Source organism: Anguilla anguilla, chromosome 4 (genome assembly GCF_013347855.1).
Source record: "Anguilla anguilla isolate fAngAng1 chromosome 4, fAngAng1.pri, whole genome shotgun sequence".
In the NCBI taxonomy this organism is placed as follows: Eukaryota; Metazoa; Chordata; class Actinopteri; order Anguilliformes; family Anguillidae; genus Anguilla; species Anguilla anguilla.
This window is the reverse complement of record NC_049204.1, coordinates 5,561,447-5,583,265: the sequence shown is the minus strand read 5'-3', so window position 1 is coordinate 5,583,265 and position 21,819 is coordinate 5,561,447. Positions and strand designations below refer to the sequence as shown.

General features: G+C 44.3%; 1 protein-coding gene across 1 annotated transcript in view; it reads right to left on the bottom strand.

Annotated features, from left to right (window-relative positions):
* Positions 1-18,040, bottom strand: part of hcn2b (hyperpolarization activated cyclic nucleotide-gated potassium channel 2b) — a 52,677-nt gene extending 34,637 nt beyond the window's left edge. Inside the window, exons 1-3 of the mRNA XM_035414515.1 lie at positions 17,848-18,040; positions 15,310-16,509; positions 10,280-10,703 (exon numbers count right to left, since the gene is read on the bottom strand). Of these exons, the coding sequence (XP_035270406.1) occupies positions 10,280-10,703; positions 15,310-16,478 (1,593 nt within the window). The 5' untranslated portion in view covers positions 16,479-16,509; positions 17,848-18,040. The remainder of the gene's footprint in view (positions 1-10,279; positions 10,704-15,309; positions 16,510-17,847) is intronic.
* Between the last annotated feature and the right edge of the window lie 3,779 nt (positions 18,041-21,819).

The following is a 21,819-nucleotide window of genomic DNA, read 5'->3' as shown; positions in this document are numbered from 1 at the left end:
CTACTCCTCTTCACAAAAGATGGAGACACTTAAGATCTTAAAAATAACAGATCACCACAAGCCCTTTTTCCATTTAGGAAGGTTTGTCTACTCACAAATGTTCCATTTCTTAATGCCATTTCAATGTGCAGTCCCTAATTCAATCTGGCTCTAAACCAAACACCTCACTCCACCACAGGCATTACAGGGAAAGCACTAAAGGATTTCACAGCTGCATTTTTATTGATCCAGCGAAGCCAAATGTTGATTTGCGTCATCGATCAATCAATCATATTCGATAAGTTCAAAGTAATACATCGTAGGTATTATAGAACACTGAATGTGTTAAAATGGGAGGGCATCTGTCTAAATCAGGGGTCTAAAACAACTCCAGACCTGGAGGAGCTGCAATCTCTTTTGGTACTTTTTGTGATTTCTTTTCAATCAAGCAGCCAATTTAGGCCTTGGAAACAAGGTGTGCAGACTTTAGCCAATCACTGATTTAAGTTCAGCACTTAAGTGCCATAGCGCATCAAAAACCAGTAGGCACAGTGGTCCTCCAGGATTTTCGTTTGAGAACCCCGATCTAGACGTTTGTAACTTGAACAGTGATTTTCAATGAATGTAATAAAAATATTAATAATGTTAAAATCATTTAACCGGTGTGCAACAATAAAAATGCACATTTATGTGGCGATGACACAGGATTTTGTGATACTATTTATTCACAATGCGGAAAAATACAAACATACGTTTACGTACTAATAGCTGCATAGTATTATGAAATGCTGGTAAGGATGGATCACAAGCTGTTGCTTCTCTTCAGAGTTATTTTGTGTATGACAAATATGGTTTCTTGCTGAATTTGTACTGAATGTAGCAAAACATTACACCATGCTATCTGTGCAAAAAAAAAAGAGGAGTGCATCTGTTGCTAACAGATGGTTCTTCTCAGAAGAATTAATGGTTTAAAATATTACGGACTGATAAAATTAAAGAAACACATTGATAATGAAGTTTAAAAAAAAGTAATATATTTGAGAAACTGAAAACATAGATAGAAGACATGTTTCACTTTGAGAACTGGAAAACATTTGTCTTAAACTACTGATGCTTCTGATGGCTGTAACAAAGACAATTATCAAAATGTAAAGAAATCACGCTCGCTAAGAATAGGCGTATTTTAAGAATTATTATAGTTTATTTGCTATCGGATCAATAATAGTAGATGCTCTCTTAGAATATGCGGGCATGTTTTGATTTTAAGTCCCAAGGGTACTTAAAATCAAGATTTGTTTCCAGGCAATAGATAAAACTAGAACAGTTCGTCGATCCATTTGAAGGCCACAGGAAACGTTTCCCTTCTCTTGCAGAGACGGTAGTGCAGTTGGAGTTCACCGTCAGGGCTGCTGTTCCGGATTCAGCTCGCGGCTTTGTTGTCTGTCGGTTTGTTTTTCTATACTAGCCTCGCTTAGGGCCTCTTAGGGCCCCACCCTGAAAAGCAGGATCATGCGGCACCCCGAGGGCTTTAATTGGCGGAAACCGACGTCAATCTATACACCAAAAAAAAAAAAAAAAAAAAAAGCTCTCTAATATACAGGAGGGGGAGGATCAGTGTTCTTGCCTTTCAGCCCTTAAGGGATAAGGGATAAGGCTACAGACAAGGGAAATGTGATCTTAGAGAACATCCATTCCCCCCCCCCAACCCCCCAACATGAGAGCGCTTCACAGAAGATGCTATGTATCTGAATTTGTGCCTCTGTTTCTTTCCAGCTCAAGCAAGGGCGTCCAATCTGAATCCAAAAAAAGGGTCCGTGTGGGCACAGGTTTTCTGTTGCTTTAGCCCAGGGGTCCTCAATCTTATCCAGAAAGGGCCGGTGTGGGTGCAGGCTTTCATTCCAACCAAGCAGTATAACACACCTGATTCCACTAATCAACCACTGGAGTCTTTGCTAAGCACCTTGATTAGTAGAATCAGGTGTGTTATACTGCTTGGTTGGAATGAACGCCTGCACCCACACCGGCCCCTTTCTGGATAAGATTGGGGACCCCTTCCTTTAGCCCAACACTGCCACGCCTGATTCTACCGATTAACGAACCGAGGTCTTCAATCGAGACATCGATGAGTACAATCAGGTGGCCAAAACGAAAACCCGCGCCCGCGTCCGACACTTGTCGGATAAGACTGTACGACAGTGGTGTCAAACTCGTGCCGTGGAGGGCCGTGTGTATGCAGGTTTTCATTCCAACCAATTAATGCTGCCTTAATTGAGTCCAATTACTCATTCAGCCATATGCGTTTAACTGCATTGAAGCACAGAATATAAGAAAATTTTTATTTAGACAATGCGGGTCACCATAGACGTCGGGTCACCATTGTGCACAAACCTGCATCCCTAATTCAGCAAATAATTTAACTAATTATATAATCAAGATCTGAGGCTGGAATGAAAACCTGCATACACACGGCCCTCCATGGCACGAGTTTGACACCACTGCTGTATGACATCCCTGCGCTAGTGAGACTGATCCAGATGTGCGCGTAAGTATACGGCCTCCAGGCGTGGTCCGTAGTTGTTACGGAACTAGTGTCCTCGTTTAGTCAAAGGTGAACAGCAGCCCGGTTTCATGCACACGCAAAGACGTACGAGAGCCACTCTGTTGCGTAGAGTTGATTTGATAATTAAGGGTCACGCTTCACTCAAATTACAACTCCGTAATCAAGAGAATAATAGCTCCATTAAGCAAACTACAGAACACACACAAGTGAGTCATCCGACGGCTTTTTTTTTAGTTGGGGCAAAAAAAATAAAAAAAAATTTTAATTTGATTTCATCAGCGGAGGTGAAAAGCTTGTGATTTGGATGACTTCCCGCTCTGCGATTACCACATTAAATAACCACTCCCAATGAATGAGTTCAATTTCCATAAGCTGACCGTGTGTCATTGCTGTTTTTCTCTGATTGCAGATGAGGCAAACCGCGACTAGTGAAAAGCTCCATAATTTTCTAGCTCAAAGAACTGATTGAGGGAAGAAAAAAATAATGTTTTCATCCGCACACCAGTGCTGATCGCTGTGAATTAACGCACTTCTCGTCACCACCAGGTCAGTGTTTTAAATGAGAATTTGTTCTCAATCACTTTTACCTGGTTAAATAAAGGCTAAACAAATAAAATAAACCACCGGCGTGCCCGCGTCTGGACGAACTGCAGTCATTTAAACGAGCGCTGAGAGAGTAGCCTACCTCCGCACTTCCCTCCGCTCGCGACTGCGACCTGCGTAACCGTCACTATAAAACTTCCACTCCTAACGCAGACCTCCGCGTTCATATATTGTCGCCGCGAGGACAGTCGAAGCTCGCGCTCGCTAATCCGCCCCGTATTTTTAATTAGCTCTGACTGTCTTAGAACGGCGCACTCGAGGTAAAAAAGCAAGGCGACGCGCGCTGGGGGTTAAAGCAATTACTGAGATGTGACTGAGGGGAGGGGAGGGGAGGGGAGGGGAGCGGCGCGGGGGCATTGGCTTAGCCTCTGACGTGAGTCTGGGGAGAGTGAAAGTCAATGAAAGGAAGGAATTCAGATTGCAAGCCTTCCGCCACACGGGGACATACAGTAATTCTTCACGGACTGACACCTGTCGGAAGAAACCTCAGTAACCTAATTAGCCTCGGCGGACGAAGCCAGAACTGGCCCTTAAAACAAGCGGCAGTGCAGTGTACTGTCAGAAGAAAACAAGCCCAGGTTAAAACCTAGTATATGGCTGGACCGGCCGACCAATGGTGTAAATCATCACTCAGTCACTCACTCACTCAGTCACAGACATTCATGTTGGTAAGGCTGTTGCAGTCCAGCCAAAAACGAGCAAAAAAGTGCATCTACAGGGGTACAATGGCTTGTCACTGGGCGGTACCCTCAAAGATCCGCCCACAGTACTCATAGTATTCTAAGGCACACATGACCCAGTGAGGGAACACTGTACCTTTCATAACAAAAAAAACCCTGTACCGTACCCCTTATTCTGACAGTGTGGAGCCGAATTCTGCCAGTGGGATTGTGATTTTGCCACCAGCACCGTCACCCAAAAGCCATCACCTGTTAACGTGCTCCATACTGTTCTGCACCTGCAGAATGAGCTGCGATTTGGGACGTACGTGCTTTCGCTGAAGACAAGGCTGAACTGGTGAATGGCCAATGCGCTGTTCTGTTCTCCCCCACTGTAAAAGTGGCAGCGGATGAGAGCATCCTCTCTTTAAATGGGTGAATGAAATGCGATGTAATGGACTGAATGTGCATTTCAGCGCGCAGTGCGGCTCATCTTCTCCTGGAAGGGCGCGGGCAGTGCCCTGCAAGATGTGCAGGTCTCATCGCATTTCATTTGCAGGTAGGCCCATCCTGAATATCGTTAGGTCCGCACAGCCCTGAATCCTATCTGACGGAATTCGCTTTCTGGCATACTGAGAGAGAGAGAGAGAGATTGTGTGTGTGCCTGTGCGTGCGCCTGTGTGTGTACATGTGTGTGTCTGTGCTTGCACGTGTGCTTTTGTGTGTGAGTGTGTGTGCGAGAGAGACAGACTGTGTGTGAGTGTGTGTGCGAGAGACAGAGAGAGTGTGTGTGTGTGTGTGTGCGTTTGTGTCTTTGAGAGACAGAGAGAGAGTGTGAGTGTGTGTGTCTGTGTGTGCGTGTCTGTTTGTGTGCATTTGTGTGTGTGTGTGCGTGCGTCTGTGCGTGTTTGTGTGTGAGTGTGTGTGCGAGAGAGACAGAGAGAATCATACATCTTGAAAAGGTGTCTGGGGGAGCTGACACAGGTAAATCTCACAGCTGTCCGTTGCGTCCAATTCAGGGAGTGTGTGGCCCTGACCGCACAGTGCTGACTGTCTATCTGCCTATCTGCCGTCCTATCACACCGCACACACGACACGCTTGGCGCCTCAGGCACTGCAGGTAACATTACTCCCACCCCCTGACCCCTGACCTCTGAACTCTGAACCCTCACTCTCCATTTTCAGCTGGCTCCACGGCTCTTTACTGAAGACCCTTCACATCCGATCTCGCTGTATTATTTTTGATTTCTCTGGCGAACTGGTCCTCCAGGACCATGTCCCTCCCCCTTACCACCCCCCACCCCCCCCCACCCCCCTTAGCCATGTGACAGTGCTCCAGCCCTGCGGCCTCACCCCAAGGGTCCAATCATGAGGCTCTAAATTTAACCGCAGTGGGATTACATCGCATTCTCATTATATTTTATGTTCTTATTGGTTTGCGGTTCTTTTTCTGTACATGGGTTATGGACAGCGCCTTCCTGTAATGGTCATGTCACTACTGAGTCCCTTAAAGTGAGATTTTAAAAAAGGGTTGGTCCAACAGTCAGATAACAGTGGAATCTACACAGTGCTTTAAAATGGAATTTTTAAAAACATATTGGAGCCATGAAAGTCAAACTACCAGAACAAGATCAAAAACAACAGCGACAACAAAGCAGGGAAGAGGGCGTGACAGGCACGTACTCCCCTAATTAAATCTCTCGCGGTGAACAACGGGGAAAGAGAAAAAGGGAAAAAGGAAAAAAGGGGACAAGGAGCCGAACGTCGCACGCGGCTCGACCGCTTTAATCGGGCAAAATTGACCGTGAGTGATCTCACACATGAGAAACCAACCCGCCAATTTACCGCTGTGGCTTCGTTCGCACGCAAGGCCGCCATTTCTGCCGCTTCCCCCCTCCGGGCAGGTTCTATTAGAAATCCATGGGGCCGAGAAGACGGAGGGAGAAGGCAAGTTGGGAGAAGGCGGGAGGGAGAAGGCGAGTTGGGAGAAGGCGGGAGGGAGAAGGCGGGTTGGGAGAAGGCGGGAGGGAGAAGGCGAGTTGGGAGAAGGCGGGAGGGAGAAGGTGGGAGGGAGAAAGCGAGTTGGAAGAAGGTGGGACAGAGAGGACGAGAGGGAGAAGGCAAGTTGGGAGAAGGCGGGTTGGGAGAAGGCGGGAGGGAGAAGGCGAGTTGGGAGAAGGCGGGAGGGAGAAGGCGAGTTGGGAGAAGGCGGGAGGGAGAAGGTGGGAGGGAGAAAGCGAGTTGGAAGAAGGTGGGACAGAGAGGACGAGAGGGAGAAGGCAAGTTGGGAGAAGGCAGGAGGGAGAAGGCGAGTTGGGAGAAGGCGGGAGGGAGAAGACGGGATGCGGCAGAGAGGGGAGGCTGTATTTGGTGGCTGTTTGAATCTCCACCACCACCGCCACAGTCCACCATCGCTGTGTGGGAATAAAAAAAAAAGGCTCTCAAAAAAAAGGTTTAAAAAAAATCTATTTTTTAGGGCCCCAATTAGTCAGGGCCCTTGGAATCATCCTAACTCCCACCTCATACGACGCCATTGGTCAAAGCCCTTACATGACAGCTCGTTCGTTCACTGGGGAACATAAGTTCTTCAGGGGGTGTGGCCCTCAAACGTTTATATTTCATTTCTTTTCATTTTGTAAGAAAAATATTAAACTTTGTTCTGTACAAAAGAAACACTAAGCCAAATAGAGCTTAATGAGCCTGAAGCAATAGCATATGGTCACTGGTATTATTTAACACAACGCTGACCTGAACCGTCTTCTCTGAGTGCAACATCTCCATTATTTAAATGTTAACTGACAATTTGTGTTCCACAATGCTTCACAAAAGTGTTCTAAGCAGAAGTATAAGCGCATACAAATCTATAGCTCTGTTATCCTTTTTATATTTGTAATGGTAATGTGTATGACCGCTACCTCCATCCAGTACAAGTCTCCCTCGTAAAATAGATTTTAACCTCAATGGGACAATCTGTGTAAATACAAGGACACATGACGACAAACACGCAAACAAAATTATGAATGTTAAATGTTGAAATTCACATAATGATTAATGGTTAATATTTTAATCGTGGATATGCTTCAAACGAGGAAATAAAATGGAATGTATAATATATGTCAATAGAAGTCAGTTCAGTTTTGGTGACTCACCCCCGAGCATCTCTGAGCATACACTGAATAAATATAAGCACATTATTCATATGATTGCTTCAGAATTGCATTTATCAACTACAAAATAAATATTCAAAAACCTAGAGCTCCAAGGTAAATAAATGCCCTGCTTCTCGTTATCTTAATTAGCACAGGTTTCTTTAGACCACTGCACAGTAAAAGCTTTAATGTTAATTCAGCTCCAACAGTTTATCCACACTGGATACCATGGTACTCAATCAATGTAAAAATGTACTGTACCACAACTGATTTTACACTACTGCAGGTGTTTTGCTTTGTAGAACCAGGTTATAAAGGGTATAAGATTACAAAGAGTAATCCCTCTGTAAAACCTTTTGGTGACCTTTCGATGGCCACTTTGAACAGCACCACCTGTGAGCTAGCAGAAAACCTCTCAACAAGGAATAGAGACCCCTGGGGAATTAGAACAGCTCATATATCCACTCATATGTAAGCTAAGGCCCCATCATCCTCAGCTATGCCTGGTCAACATGGGTTCTCACCAACCTCAGCTGTGCCAGCTGGGTCATATATCAGAACAGCTCATATATCCACTCATATGTAAGCTAAGGCCCCATCATCCTCAGCTATGCCTGGTCAACATGGGTTCTCATCAACCTCAGCTATGCCAGCTGGGTCATATATCAGAACAGCTCATATATCCACTCATATGTAAGCTAAGGCCCCATCACCCTCAGCCGTGCCTGGTTAACACCATCAGCCTCAGCTGTGCAACCTGGGTGTGTGTACATGTTTGTGATAAACCCAGGCGAATCTGCTGACCCCAGGTGAAGTGTTGCTATGTTCAAGGGCATCTTACGGACATATTTATGAGGTTATTAAAGCTGGGGCTGTGTTGTGTCTCACAGTTCTCATAAAAAACCATCTCACAAAAAGATTTCTCATTAAAAAAAAAAGCACTCCCTCTGACCAACCATTTTAGCAGGTTTGCTGGCATTCACATTTGGATGTAAATGTGTTAAAACAGCCAACCGGGTTTAAGCAAAGCAGTTAAGAAAAAAAGTGGCCTCCTGGTGTTCCTGTCTCTTCCTGCCTCTCTCCCTCTCTCTCTCTCTCTCTCTCACTTAATGGTGATGCTGCTGAATTCTGGCTGGTCATGTGATAATAATACACCTTCGTCAGTAAATTTCAAAAGGCATCAGCGATGCTTAATTAGGCAGTCAATGATTCACTCCACTCCATAAGATGCTCAGGTGAAATTAGCCATTTAACAGGTCAAATTTGTCATTTCCACACAAACAAATGGGGGTTGTTGTTTGGCCATATAAGAAAGCCTTTAGAAACTATTTCAGTGGAAGTATTTTGCCTAATAATTAAGTATCGTGGCTGATGAACTTTTGAGGTTCTACCAAAATGTGGGAAACAACTAGGTATCTGCAGCAGAACCAGCACCATCTATCACAAGGGGTCTAACAATGTTCAATGATGAAACATCTGGGGGGACTGAATTCTCTTGGGATTTATGTGACAACAGAGCTTTGGTGCGTATCGCTGATAGAGCGTGTAGATAGCTATGGAATCCATTGGGATTACTACAAGGCAAAGAATTAAAATCAGTGGAGGCTTAGGCTAACAGAAGACAAAGGCTAAGGATCCAACTGGCTAGCGGACACACAACGGGTCAATGGGATAGCGCCGTGAACCAACTGCGTGACGTTAGCGGCTGTAGCTTTCAGCTGACAAAAGGTGAGAACTGACAGCAGAACCTTCGAGCATCGGCATGGACGCGAAGAGCCAATCAGAGCTGTACTAGCCTTCTAATCCACAATGACGATAAACAATATTCTCTGCACAGTAAAATGTCCTGTGTTAATTCTACTCTAACAGAGTGCGTACAAGTTCATTTGGGACTATATGTACTCTGTAAGAGTTGATTTAACACTGAAAATTTACACTGAGCAACAACAACATTACTAAGACTTAATGTGCAGTTGCCCATATTGAAACTGACTCCCTTGAACAGAATAAATGATGAAATGCACTTCCCTGTTTGCATTTGCATTTGTATTTGCATTTACAAGCTGGCTAAGATAGAGCTGAAAAAAAAAGGACATTTGCTTTTTTGCCTTCGGGAGAATGCGTTCATGCACGGCTCTCTGAGCGAACTGCTGAAGCATTAAAATATGGGACATATCCACAGGAAGGTGCATTATGGGATATTCTAAGAGCGCTGCCTTTTAACTCGCTCACAGGGTAGCACCGGAGCTGGATTTCTCATACACTTCCGTTGAGATTAACTCTTGACAGCATGCCATGGTTAATGTTAGGCTTAAGCAACGATACTGTGTGCATATTAAATAAATGTGTTATTATCTCTTTTATTTATTTTATTTCTTATAGGCCTACCTCTTGTAATCTCGGCGCATTGAGAAAGAGGTTTCCTACCCTCAATTGTCACCGGGAATCTTAAATGAAGGTTGAATGAACTGACGACAGCATTATGATTAAACAGCCCCATTGATGGAATATGTCCAAATTAATTCATTCAGAGCACCCATCTCCACATACTGTGTCTTTGACCTGGACTCTAGCCAACTTTTTCAACCAGCAGGGCAAATCCTACCATCCTGCTTACATCATCCAATTGGTCGAAAATGTTTCCACCAACCTGCTTACCTCTTCCTATTGGTGGAAAATGTTCCCACCACACTGCTTACCTCTTCCCATTGGTGGGCAAAGTTTCCACCTCCCTGCTCACCTCTTCCCATTGGTGGGAAATGTTCCCACCACCCTGCTTACCTTTTCCCATTGGTGGGAAGAGTTTCCACTGCCCTGCTCACCTCTTCCCATTTCCCACCACCCTGGTTACTGTACCTCTTCCCAATTGGTGGAAAATGTTCCCACCATCCTGCTCACCTCTTCCCATTGGTGGAAAATGTTCCCACCACCCTGCTTACTGCACCTCTTCCCAATTGGTGGAAAATGTTCCCACCATCCTGCTCACCTCTTCCCATTGGTGGAAAATGTTCCCACCGCCCTGCACACCTCTTCGCAAATGGTGGAAAATGTTCCCACCGCCCTGCACACCTCTTCCCATTGGTGGAAAATGTTCCCACCACCCTGCTTACTGCACCTCTTCCCAATTGGTGGAAAATGTTCCCACCGCCCTGCACACCTCTTCCCAATTGGTGGAAAATGTTCCCACTGCCCTGCACACCTCTTCCCATTGGTGGAAAATGTTCCCACCACCCTGCTTACTGCACCTCTTCCCAATTGGTGGAAAATGTTCCCACCGCCCTGCACACCTCTTCCCAATTGGTGGAACGTGTTCCCACCGCCCTGCTTACCTCCTCCCATTGGTGGATGTAGCGGATGAGCCGGGAGAGCCTCAGGAGCCGCAGGAGGCTGAGGATCTTGGTGAAGCGCACAATCCGCAGGGCCCGCGCCGTTTTGTAAACCTCCGAGTCGATGCCCTTCTCCACGATGAGGAAGATGTAATCCACGGGAATGGAGGAGACGAAGTCCACCACGAACCAGGTCTTCAGGTACTTCCTCTTGATCTTCTTGGGGTCGAGGATGATCTCGGTGTTGTCCTCGAAAACGATGCCCGTGCGAAAGTTGAGCACCAGGTCCATGAGGAAGAAGGTGTCCGACACCACGTTGAAGATAATCCAGGGCGCGGTGGTCTCGTCCTTGAAGAAGGTGATGCCCACGGGGATGATGATCAGGTTGCCCACCATGAACATGAGCATCGTGAAATCCCAGTAGAACCTGGGATGACAAGGAACGAAGAGGAAATGAAAAGTGAAGGACAATTAGGGGAGTAACCATTTCCCAAATGAGGGTTGTCTGCTTGGGACGTGACATATTGGGACATGTCTCTATGAAAAATAAGCAGAGCTGAGAGACAAATCCAGGTGTAATGACAAATCTGTGCTTATCTGTGTAATAAAGACACACTGCAGTATAACATGATGCTTCTAGGTGTGTCCTATGCATTGTCACAAGACATCCTTGTATGCATAAATTTAGACCTGGCCTGTTTTATTATGGTATGCAGTCCATGGTGTATTATTTAATCTACAACTTTGATTATTGATCTCTCATTGCATAGCCTAACTCTCCTCCACATTATTCACACAAAATCGGACCTGTATAGTCCAATTTCCTGTTGGCTTTGTTAATATTACTGTGATTACTATTGTGATAAGTTTCCAATTTCTATGCTGGGCATTTTGTCGGAGGCTTCACGCTGAAAATCGCCAGGAGCACTCCTGCATACAGCAAAAGACGCTGACCGCGCGCAATCCTTATGACATTTGAAAAGTACACTTCTACTGTCTCGTTTCTACTGTCGCCAGTAACAATACACCCCGCTACGAGCAAAAACAATGTAGTCACACCCTGCCAATACCCTCGATTTCAAGCGCGCCGGACACGCCTGCACATAAGCAGGACCGCACGGTTGTCTGTAAGATAGGAATACAGCCAGAAAAAACGCCGTTCAGATGAGTCAGAGATCACGCGTTATCTTCCTCTGTATCTGCAAGGTCAAAACAAGGGCACTGAAACGACTGGAGAGACATATGAAACCGGAGACGCCTTGCGAATTGATTCTCACCGGGCAACAAGGAATGAAATAATCGGGGGACAAAACAAGACCCGGACAAGACACCAAATATTTGTGACCTCCAAGGAATAGCAAACCAAATTTAACCGTAGTAGGGGGAGTGTGGAACTCTCTACCCCTTTATAAAAGGGCGGTGTACACGACACATTACAAGCATATATTGTTATTTTGAGGGTATAATACATATGTGATGCAACGAGAATAAAGTTATCCAGGGTATTTTACAATGTTAGTGCGAGAGTGAGGGTGGAGTAACTCAGCACAACATGCTAAAAGGAGAACTTATAACGAATAATGAATTTAACCGTTAGTCTAAATTTTAAATGTGCATCGCAATACACGCGCAGGCTGAACGCTACACGTACAGCATCGCTATGCCCAAGGACAGAAAAGTTAAAACAAATCAAACTATCAGTACGATTCAATGCCACTTAAAGAAACTTAGGCGCCTGAGTACATTGCTGAGTCATGTCTCCGTGACTAATGCAACGTGGTCTAAGCCTCACTTTTAAGTCCAGACACTCTCGTGAGACGAGGAGGTAAATTCGATGCCCAGTTTCGAACAGCACTGTGTAAAAACGAGTTGTCCTCTCCAGTTTGTTTATAAGAGAAAGGGTCATATCGCCTTTTTTTCTTTTGGTGTAAGGTGAAGTCTCAGAATTCATTGTATATATTTCAAAGATGTAGGCTAATCATCCCCCTTCCATGAGTTTAAATTTTTTATTGTTTTTCGATCGCACGAGTTGAAAATTGATAAATCAGTAAAGATAATAACCAGCCCTGACTGGCTTTCTGTTTTTCAGAAGGGCCCTAGGGCACCTTGGATTTATGCGCCGCTTTCCAAGCAAATTCAAATTAGTTTGATGTATTTCGCTGAAATGGATTTCCAGTGAAAGTAGCCTAGAGTCAGCGCGAGCGGTTCAGTTGCTCTGGTAGCCTACTTTGAGGAAAGCTCTCGCGTGACTCCTCCGAAGAGTAGGCTAGGCTACATAGTCCCACAACACGTCTTTGTCATTAAACTGTCTGTACGCCATATAATGCAACACTGACGGCGTATTTACTACATCTCGGTGACATTTACTGCGTCGTGTGGAATTTATTTAGCCGGCGGTACGACGTCAAGAAGTGTGCGAATTATCAGACGCTCGAATTAACGGCATACATATAGCCAATGTGCCTATGCTTTATGTGGAATTCATAACCATTGAAGTGACATGACAAATAATCAGAAACCCGATATATCTACTCGAACTCCGGCGATGCCAGAGGCACAAGTACATTAAGCCACGTGTATGCCCTCCATTATTGATGGGACATTAGCAATGCACTTATATTTGATTTTTAAACTATGTAACAACGATAGACGTAAATGGACCACTGGGTTCTGGTGAACGTGTTAGTCTCAATAGCAGAGATACGGTATAGGGTGTAAAGGAATTGTGTGTTTTGTGATGTAGGCTAGTGGGTGCTGTCTATGGTGCTGAAGCCAAACTAACCGTCACATTTTCTAAAAAAATTTGACTCAACCAAAAACCGGGACCGCACAGACTGGCGTTCTCTAATTACTAGAAGGTTCCAGTTTTATAAAAATTTTCAAGTAACTTTTCCCATTCAGCAACTTAGCTAAAATACATCGATCATGAACAGCATTCGTAGCTTTGAAATAGAAAAGGTCCACGTTTGATGTTTATTACGGTTTAAAGTCGCTGTCTTACAGCATCAAATCATACCGGGGTGATTTTATGGTCTTACTTTATTTCAATAATGACGTTTTTGTTCGGTGTATTCAATTTAATGTTCTCTGTGCATTGTTGGCAGGTATGCGGTTTGTTGCTACTTACGAGGTTGTTGTTGTTGTTGTTGTTAATTTAAAAAAAAATTATAATAATAAATTATTTTGTATTGTATTTTATTAGTGGTAGTAGTGGTAGAAGTAGGAGCAAACAGCAGTGAATCTGACCCTCTCATTAATTATTAAGTTAAATAATATTTAGTATAGAGGGGGCTGAGAAATAGTAACTCAAAATCTAAAAATTGTAGTGGTTTGTTTTAAATGCACTCAGATTCATTCATTAAACCATTTACATGCAGGATGAACAGACCTGTCAGACAGCCCGATGTGATTATTGGCAATGTTTCCGCTATAAAACAGCAAGGCGTGAAGTGATTCCCTACAACCCCTATAACCTCGAGGAACACAGGAACGGACATCATAATAACCACAGCGCTTGCAGAGCCGAGTAATCTGTTCAACTGTCCATTCGTCCTCACACATTCGTTGAGCAAGCGTTTAATTATACAACCCAGAGTAACAAATAATAAACTAGAGCTTCAAAAAAATATAACCTTTCAAACACTTGGGGAAAGTGAACATTGAGTAATCTAGCGAGGAGGCTATCCTGGGCGTAAAGCTATATATGGTCGTAAAACAGTAGGCCAATACAAACTAAAACTATTCAGTCGCGTTGTGCAAAAACTGTGAAAGCAATATAAGGCGAATAAGGAAATGGAACTATAAGCAACAAGACTTATTTTTGAGAGATTTATTAGAACAAATCCGTCTCTGAAACACGATGTTGGCAGGCTATTTGCACGTTTGCGCTTCAAGGTGACATTATGGAAGTGTGTGCCAACGATAGCCCACCGAGGTAGGCTGCTTCCAAAAAAAAAAGCAAACAGCAACTACAGGGAAACACATCAACGCGCACCTGCACTGATGAAAAGAGCACCGTGACAGGGAAAGCCCAGAACATCTTGTTTGCATATTACAATAAAGAGCGTGTTGATGAGGCACCAATAATCAAATGTCTGTCCCTTCTGATCTAAAAAAAGGTTTTCGATCAGCCGCGTGGCAGTTATTTTAAGCTCGCACCCTTCATCTGTAAAGTAGTTGACTGCTAATATACTTTTCCCTCAGTGGCATTACTTAAGATAGTTTGGCCCAGGGACAATACGTTCCTATTTTATTCACCCAAACATGTGCCCCAACGGTTTGTAGACTTTTGGCCTACCATGAGAAACTCAGAGAAAACGCTGCACATACACTGGTGATGGATCGTGATTTTGTCTAGTTTACAGTACGCGTACAATTACGGAGTGATTTATGTTTCTGATATATTTTCCTTCACTGAGTTTTTACACTGAGACGGTTGAATTTGAAACCGAAAGTGTGGAACTGTTTTACGCACGAGGCCTCAAATCGTAACGTTGAAACTATTGCAGGCCCACGTTGACAACTTAATAATAAATAGTCTGCCTAATTAGCCACTGATATATCGTATCCAGAAATGGTAAAACCATTCCTAAGGTTTTACTATTTTTCCAGAGACAATGAGTGTTGTGCCGATACAGAATTAAGTCGTTACGATTCCAAAATCAAGCATAAAACAGGTTAATAAATAATCAATAAAGACTACAGAACATCTGACATTTGTATCATATATAGGGCTATGTATATGTCAACAGCTGTGATGGATTCTAAATAATCGAATTCACATCGTAAATGGAAAGAATCCTCAGACAACTGCTATGCCCCTGGGAGTCACAACATATCACTGCATACTAAACATCACAAAAATGACCTAGGAGGGCACGCAGTGCAACGCGTAAATGATCCAGACTCAGCCTGACAGATCGCCTGCTCAACACTCCCAATGTATAGTCTCTGAAGCGTCTGCACATGTTGATTCTATGGGTCAAATGGTGTTCGTTGCATGCGGTTGACAAAACAGTTAAATGAACCCTTACCTGAAATCACTATACGGGTGGATAATCCAATTTCCAGCCGATTTAACTCGCTCTTGTTCCTTTTCCACCGCCTTCTGACTCCCAAACATACGCAGCGAGAATTTATTAACTCCGGGCTGTAGCATGGAACTAAATTGCCGTTGCATGAAAGTCTGGTTGTCCCCGGGGTCCAGGTCATCGGGAACGATCTGTGGCCCATCCTCGGACTTGAGAAACGTGACCGAATTCCTGGACTGTTGGGTCTGGCTCTGGCCCACGCCATGCACAGAAGAAGACGCTTTCCTGCTCGGCGCGTTGGAGAAGGAAACCCTGGAGTCCTTTTTCTCGTAGGCACCGGCGGCAGCCGAAGTGGCGCCGATGCTCGCAGTCTCGCCCCCGTGTCCCTGCGTTAGAGAGCCGGCAGGGGTGGTCGATCCGTCCATACTGGCTGTCGTGGAATTACAGGCGCTTCGCCTCTTCCCGTCCTCGATTCCAGCCGCTCCAACGCTCTGCCTTTCCTGTTTAGAGATAATAGAAGACAGGCTCCCCGTGGTGACTGGGTCCCTCCTGCAATCTCCGTTTTTGTTGCATTTCATGCCTGTGACGGTAGCCGTGCTGTTGCTACCCTCACCTGGACTGTTAGCCACGCCGGTCGCCGCTACTCCTGTGACTGCGTCCCCTCCATCGCCTTTGTCGGCGCCGCCAGGTCCAACACCATCACCCTGGCAAGCAGCAGATGTTGTGGCGCCTACAGAAGCAGGAGGTGTAGACCCCTCGCCTTTCAGGAGGCAGAGCTCATTGTTGTTGGAGTTCTTGCTCGCTGTTGACGCGGCTCCCCCTCCTGGCGTAAAATTCTTCATTCTAATACTGCCGCCAGAACCTCCGCCGTCGTTGCCGCCACTGCCACCGGCCCGGCGCGATCTTGGCTGCTGGAATTTGGGCTCCTCGTCGCCGTCTTCCGCTTCGTCCATGACAGAGCTGCTATCCGCTCCCGGCTTTGGACCCGGACCGAGATGGGCGGCGGCAGGAGCAGCAGCAGCGGGAACGAGCGCAAAACAGCCTGTGCTGTTATTCCTACCAGCGCTACCGCTAACCTCAGTCCCAGTCGCGTTGCTATGGCTGCTACGGCTGCGGCTGCCTTTCTTTTTCTTGCTCGCGGCAGACCCGCCAGAAGCCCCTTTTTTGTCCATGACATTGAGATCAAATTCTGGTCCCAATTATCTTGAGAGACAGCAGACAGAGACAGGGAAAGAGAGAGAGAGGCAGATAACAAGAGATAAACCATAAACATAAAAAACAGGTGACTTAGTGATTTTTTATTTTTCATTCGGTTCTTAGTCAGAAAATCTAGATTGCCCTTCTGAACGGCGTTCTGGTGTCCCAAGGTTAAGCACACGCGCCACAGTTTTAGTGTTGACAGTGGATAGTTCTATTCTTTAAAATTGAATGGCTGTGTGAATACTGGGGGGGGGGGGGGGGGGGGTAAAATAGGCCTACTAAAATTAGAGACAAAAAATATATTCTGGTGCTGTAACTGAGAAAGTTTCTTGTCATGACAGATCAAATTAAAAATAGCTTTTAAAATGCGATACAAGCCAGTTACACCGTATGTGTTGAGTATGGCGAACTTTTAGAATTACTGCGCTATTTCCAATAGATATTTCCTCTGTGGAAATCGAGTTATACATGAATCACGTATAATGGGATTTTGTAGGAAGAAAGCTCTCAATTTTTCTTAAAACGAATTTGCAATTCAATTCAAAAGGTGTTCACAATGCCACAAGTTCAGATACCCCAGTTTCTTGAGGGGCGCACCTATCAGAACTTTATATGATGGACTAGCGCCCTCTGGGGTACACTCGCATGAATTGCAACAATCGAATATGTCCCAAGGCAACGTGATGCTCGGTTACAACATAAATCAATATTCGTGTCACATAGATGACTTACTGCGCGTTTCTTTTTCTTTTTTTTTTTTTTTTTTAAATCAAGTGTTTATTTAAGCTTCCTTGCTCCGAAAACATATTGCAAAACAGAGGTTAAACGTGTTTAACACGCAGAGAGGGACGGACTTTTAAAAATGATAAACTGTCATCAGTTCATTGGCACTTGCAGTTTCTGCATGTAACATAATAAAGAGCAGGTTGATGATTATTTTTATTTATTTATTTTAAAAAGTACATTTGGAAAGGTATGTTTGGGATTTGGAATCTTATTATAACAGCTACATTAGTTTCTACATTTGACCTTTATTGACAGGGGCAAATCACTAACCCATTCACAAAAACATGGAAGCAGTATGTCTAGGGTGGGAGAGGACTACAGTTAACGGTGAGCTGAGATGGGTGCAATCTATGCCCAGAATGGATGCAATATCTCTCAACTGACACACGGCTTTGAGAAAGATGAGTGCCTACTGTTTGACATTACACACGCGAGACAGGCAAGCCAGGCGGAGTTCGGCCATTGTGAGGTCACAGTCGTTGACTGAGGCGTGCAGACGGTGCCGGGTGGAACGTAAGCGATGATTCCGGTTCTATTCGGCGCTGCTTGACTTACCTTGACGACGGCAGCCAGGGCCAATGACATTGAAAGGTTGCAGGCTCCCGCTGAACAGGGCCGGCCCTGCGAGTCCAGAATCTGGAGGCAGCTAAAGCGGTGCCGCCTCAGGTGTTACCATGGGAACCATAAGCGGCAGACGACTCCTGCCTTTTTCTTTTTTTATTTATTTTTTTTTAAAGGATGCGGGCAGATTTTAGTAGCCAGAGTAGCCCGGTGAGCCGTCAGACTCAAAAACTCAGCGGCGGCTGGCTGGCTGGCTGGCTGGCTGGCACTCCCACTTCCTGGTGTGACACATTTAAGGCACAATTCTCAAGGCTCATTTGCATAAAAGGCAGAGTTCCAGGAAAAAAAAAAAATGGAGCTAAAATGACGTTGGACCGGTGCCAACCAACTTACATACCGGCCGTGATGTGGGTCCTCTTGCCCCCCCCCCCCCCCCCTCCCCCGTGTGCGGTCTCTCTCTCCGTGAGGGTGAGGATGACTCAGACGGGATGTTATGGAAATATTTGAATCGTCGTCTGGCCCCTTGTTTTTTTTCCGCTCTCTCTCTCTCTCTCTCTCTCTCTCTCTCGCTCGCTCTCGGTGCCGTAAGGTGACGGGGGCCCCCGGCAGAACTCGAGACGGCCTTTGGTCTCCACGGAAGCACAGGTGTGCCGGCCCGGTGAAAGGGTTCCATCAGAGAGATAACCGGCTCAGGTGAAAGCCGAACGTTCCATCTGCGCCGTACGGAAAATGCCCAAACCCCAGGTAATGGACACGAGAGCAGCAGCAGCAGCAGCAGCTGAGTGTATTCAGCTTATCAGGTGAAAGGTGTGCATTTCACGCCAGACATCTGGAACACCTTTCTGCCTGGCATTATTTATTCATTTATTTATAATTATTTGTTTCATGGGCATGTCTTTCATCACCAATGAAGGCTGCACTAGGCCAGCAACATCTGTGTTTTTTTGATGTGGATTACGTGTGTGCGCGCGCATGTGTGACGTGCGTGTGTGTGTGGCACTACCAACACTTCAAGTGTGTTTAACATGAAATAAGTACATACATGTGTCTTACTAAGGGCAATCCAGAAGAAAAAAATAAAATGCAAGTATTCTAAGCCTTGTATATATTATGAATCTTTGCTAAAAACACAGTTAAATTCTCTATAAAACTGTATCCAAACAAACGAGAGCTTCCTCTGCTTCATTATATATTCTTTATCTCTGCACTATTGTACTCTGTACTAGTGCAACTTAAAATGTTTTGTAATAAGTACAACAAACAGTGCATGCAGTGTATGAACCCCAGGGCATGATACAGTGGGATAAATGAAGATCTGAATAGAGAGAAGATGTAAGATCGTGCATGTTGTGCTGGAAGAGTCTGAAGAAAAGGCTTTGATGCGTTAGCTTGGAGAGACGCGTCCGTGTCTTAATGACAGCGACTGAGCAAATCAGTGACTTCAAAGCTGCCTGTCAATCATCCTTTTCTTCACACAGGGTGGGATAAGGAAGAGGGGGGTGGGGGGGGAAGAGGGGGGGGGGGAGCTGTGTGTCACCATGTGAAGAGATGCATTCCACCAAAGATTAGGAACCTTTTTAAATGGCACATAATTAGCGGCAGACAATAAAAGAACTGAGAGTAGATATACGGTTGAATTAATTTAGGATAGAGGGGTGCCTGGAGAAATGACACAAAAGGAATGAAATAGGAAGGAAGGAAGGAAGGAAAGGAGATCACTGCAGGCAAGAGGAAATCATCGTTTTGGAAAGGATTTCTGAAGTTCCACCATGAAGCACTGAATTGTGTTATATATCACAAAGCTAAAATAAATGTACGGTGGCCTTGCCTTTGTGCTTTTTGGTCACCATGATGGTAAATGTTTGACTAAGTTTTGCTTTGTTGTCAGCATGCAATACCACAAATTTAAACGTATGACTTGATGTGAAATATACCAACTAATGTTGAATTTTAAAATTAATTGTCAAGCCTATTGGTAAACCTAGGTCCATTTTATCCCTTAGAAATGTGCAAGTGTGAATTAACATAACATAGCATAAAATAACATAATGACGAGAACAGGCCATTCAGCCCAACAATGCTCGCCATTTTCCTAGCTAAATTGTACCTAGAACCCTGATTACATGCAGATTGGATAGTATGTAACACCGTATCAAGCCTGGTCTAATTGGGGCAAACAAATTCCATTTGTACTTTGTGTTAATGTGTGTTCACAACGCTTGCCAAATTGCAAGAACATAAGAAATTAAAATCGCCAAAATGAAACTTGGCCCGTTGCAGTAAACACCTGATTGGATTACACCCTGTACCCAATGGCACGTGGATGCACCAGATTCTCCTCAATTTGTTGCCAGGAAACAGTAGGTTGCAATGGTGTGTAAAAACCAAAAGACCAGAAATCGTATTTCTCATTTGGTAATGCTAACCCTTCAGACGCTTTCTCACACTCTAAAGTTTCTAATTAAAATGTGGGACATCAACCCTTTAAAATAAATTTTTTAAATCAGATGTGGTTTTATTTTTTCTAGTACCTGTTTGTTGGAAATAGTGGAATCATAGCAGTGAGTCCATTACTACGTGACAAAAATTTACATTTTAAATAGATTCTGGTCTTTAAAGAACTTGGTGAGATCATTGTGGGATTAGCCTCATTTTGCTCAAATGTGTTTTGAAAGTTGTTCAGAGCAATTCAGTGCATAGAGAGAGAGAGATGTCAACGCCAGGGTATTTAAAGTCCTTGACTATTATATATGTAAATATATGGGTAGAACATCAGTTGCTGAGTTGAGAGGCATCGATGCAAATTTATTTTATAGCCTGATATGACACTTAACTACAGTTTATTCAGTCACATTCTCAATATATTTAAAGCGTTCAGGTCACTTTAACACCAAAATACATATATAAAACAGATACATAGATAACATTGGGGTGCAGGAGCACAATAGGATATATATGCATTTGATTTATATATGATTTATAAAACAAAAAACCCATCAAATTCCTGTCATTATATAATGTAATGTGTGCATATATATATATATATATATATATATATATATTATATATTTATACACGCATACATGTGTGTGTGTGTGAGTGGGTGTGTGTGTGCGTGAAAAATATAATACATAGATGCATTAAAAATGTAGGGACCCAAGCAAGAAACAGAATTTGTGAATGGCTTCTCTCTCTCTCTCACACACACACACACACGCGACTACATCTGTACCTTGGGGTTGTGGCAGTCTAAAAATAGCCAGGTGAATAAATGAATTACGACCCTTTGAAACCGAGTTGGCTCCACGCGTCTTCCATTATTGATTCAGCCCACAACAATCCCAAAATCTGTTGCTACTTTTAGACTACCGGGGGGGGGGGGGGGGGAGAATCATAATGGCTGTTTTCCATTAGAAACAGGCCAGGCAATTTCAGAAACATTTTTTTCTGAAAGGCAGCACAAAACAAGCCTTTAGCAGAATGAATAAGAATTTACTCATGCAAATGGCAGCTTGCGCAGAAACGAGACATTACCGCACATAAGACGGGCTTATCGCGGGGTCGGGATAAACGGGCGTGTATTGCTCGTTTGCTATTTGAAAGCGAAAATCGTTTTTTTTTTTTTTTTTTTAAAAGCCAGTCAGCGTGACTCGTCTTTCTGGAAAATGACTTGGGGCTTTTCGGTTTCCAGACAGAGAGCTCCAAACGGACCGTGGCAGAGCAAAGAGTCGCGGCATTCATAAAGCTGCCCGGTACTGAGGGAAGAGTCGCCACTCAAACCCAGTAAAATGTCCAGAGTTAATTTAACTCTGGGTACATGAGTACATGAAATCAACTCTGTAAGAGTTGATTTAACACTGAAAAGTTTACAGTGTAGCGTTACCAGCTCTGAAACGAGGCTGGTCAAGGACTTGCTCTTTGGTAATTTGTATTTGTCCTAATACTGTAGCTTATTCTTCTGCCTAG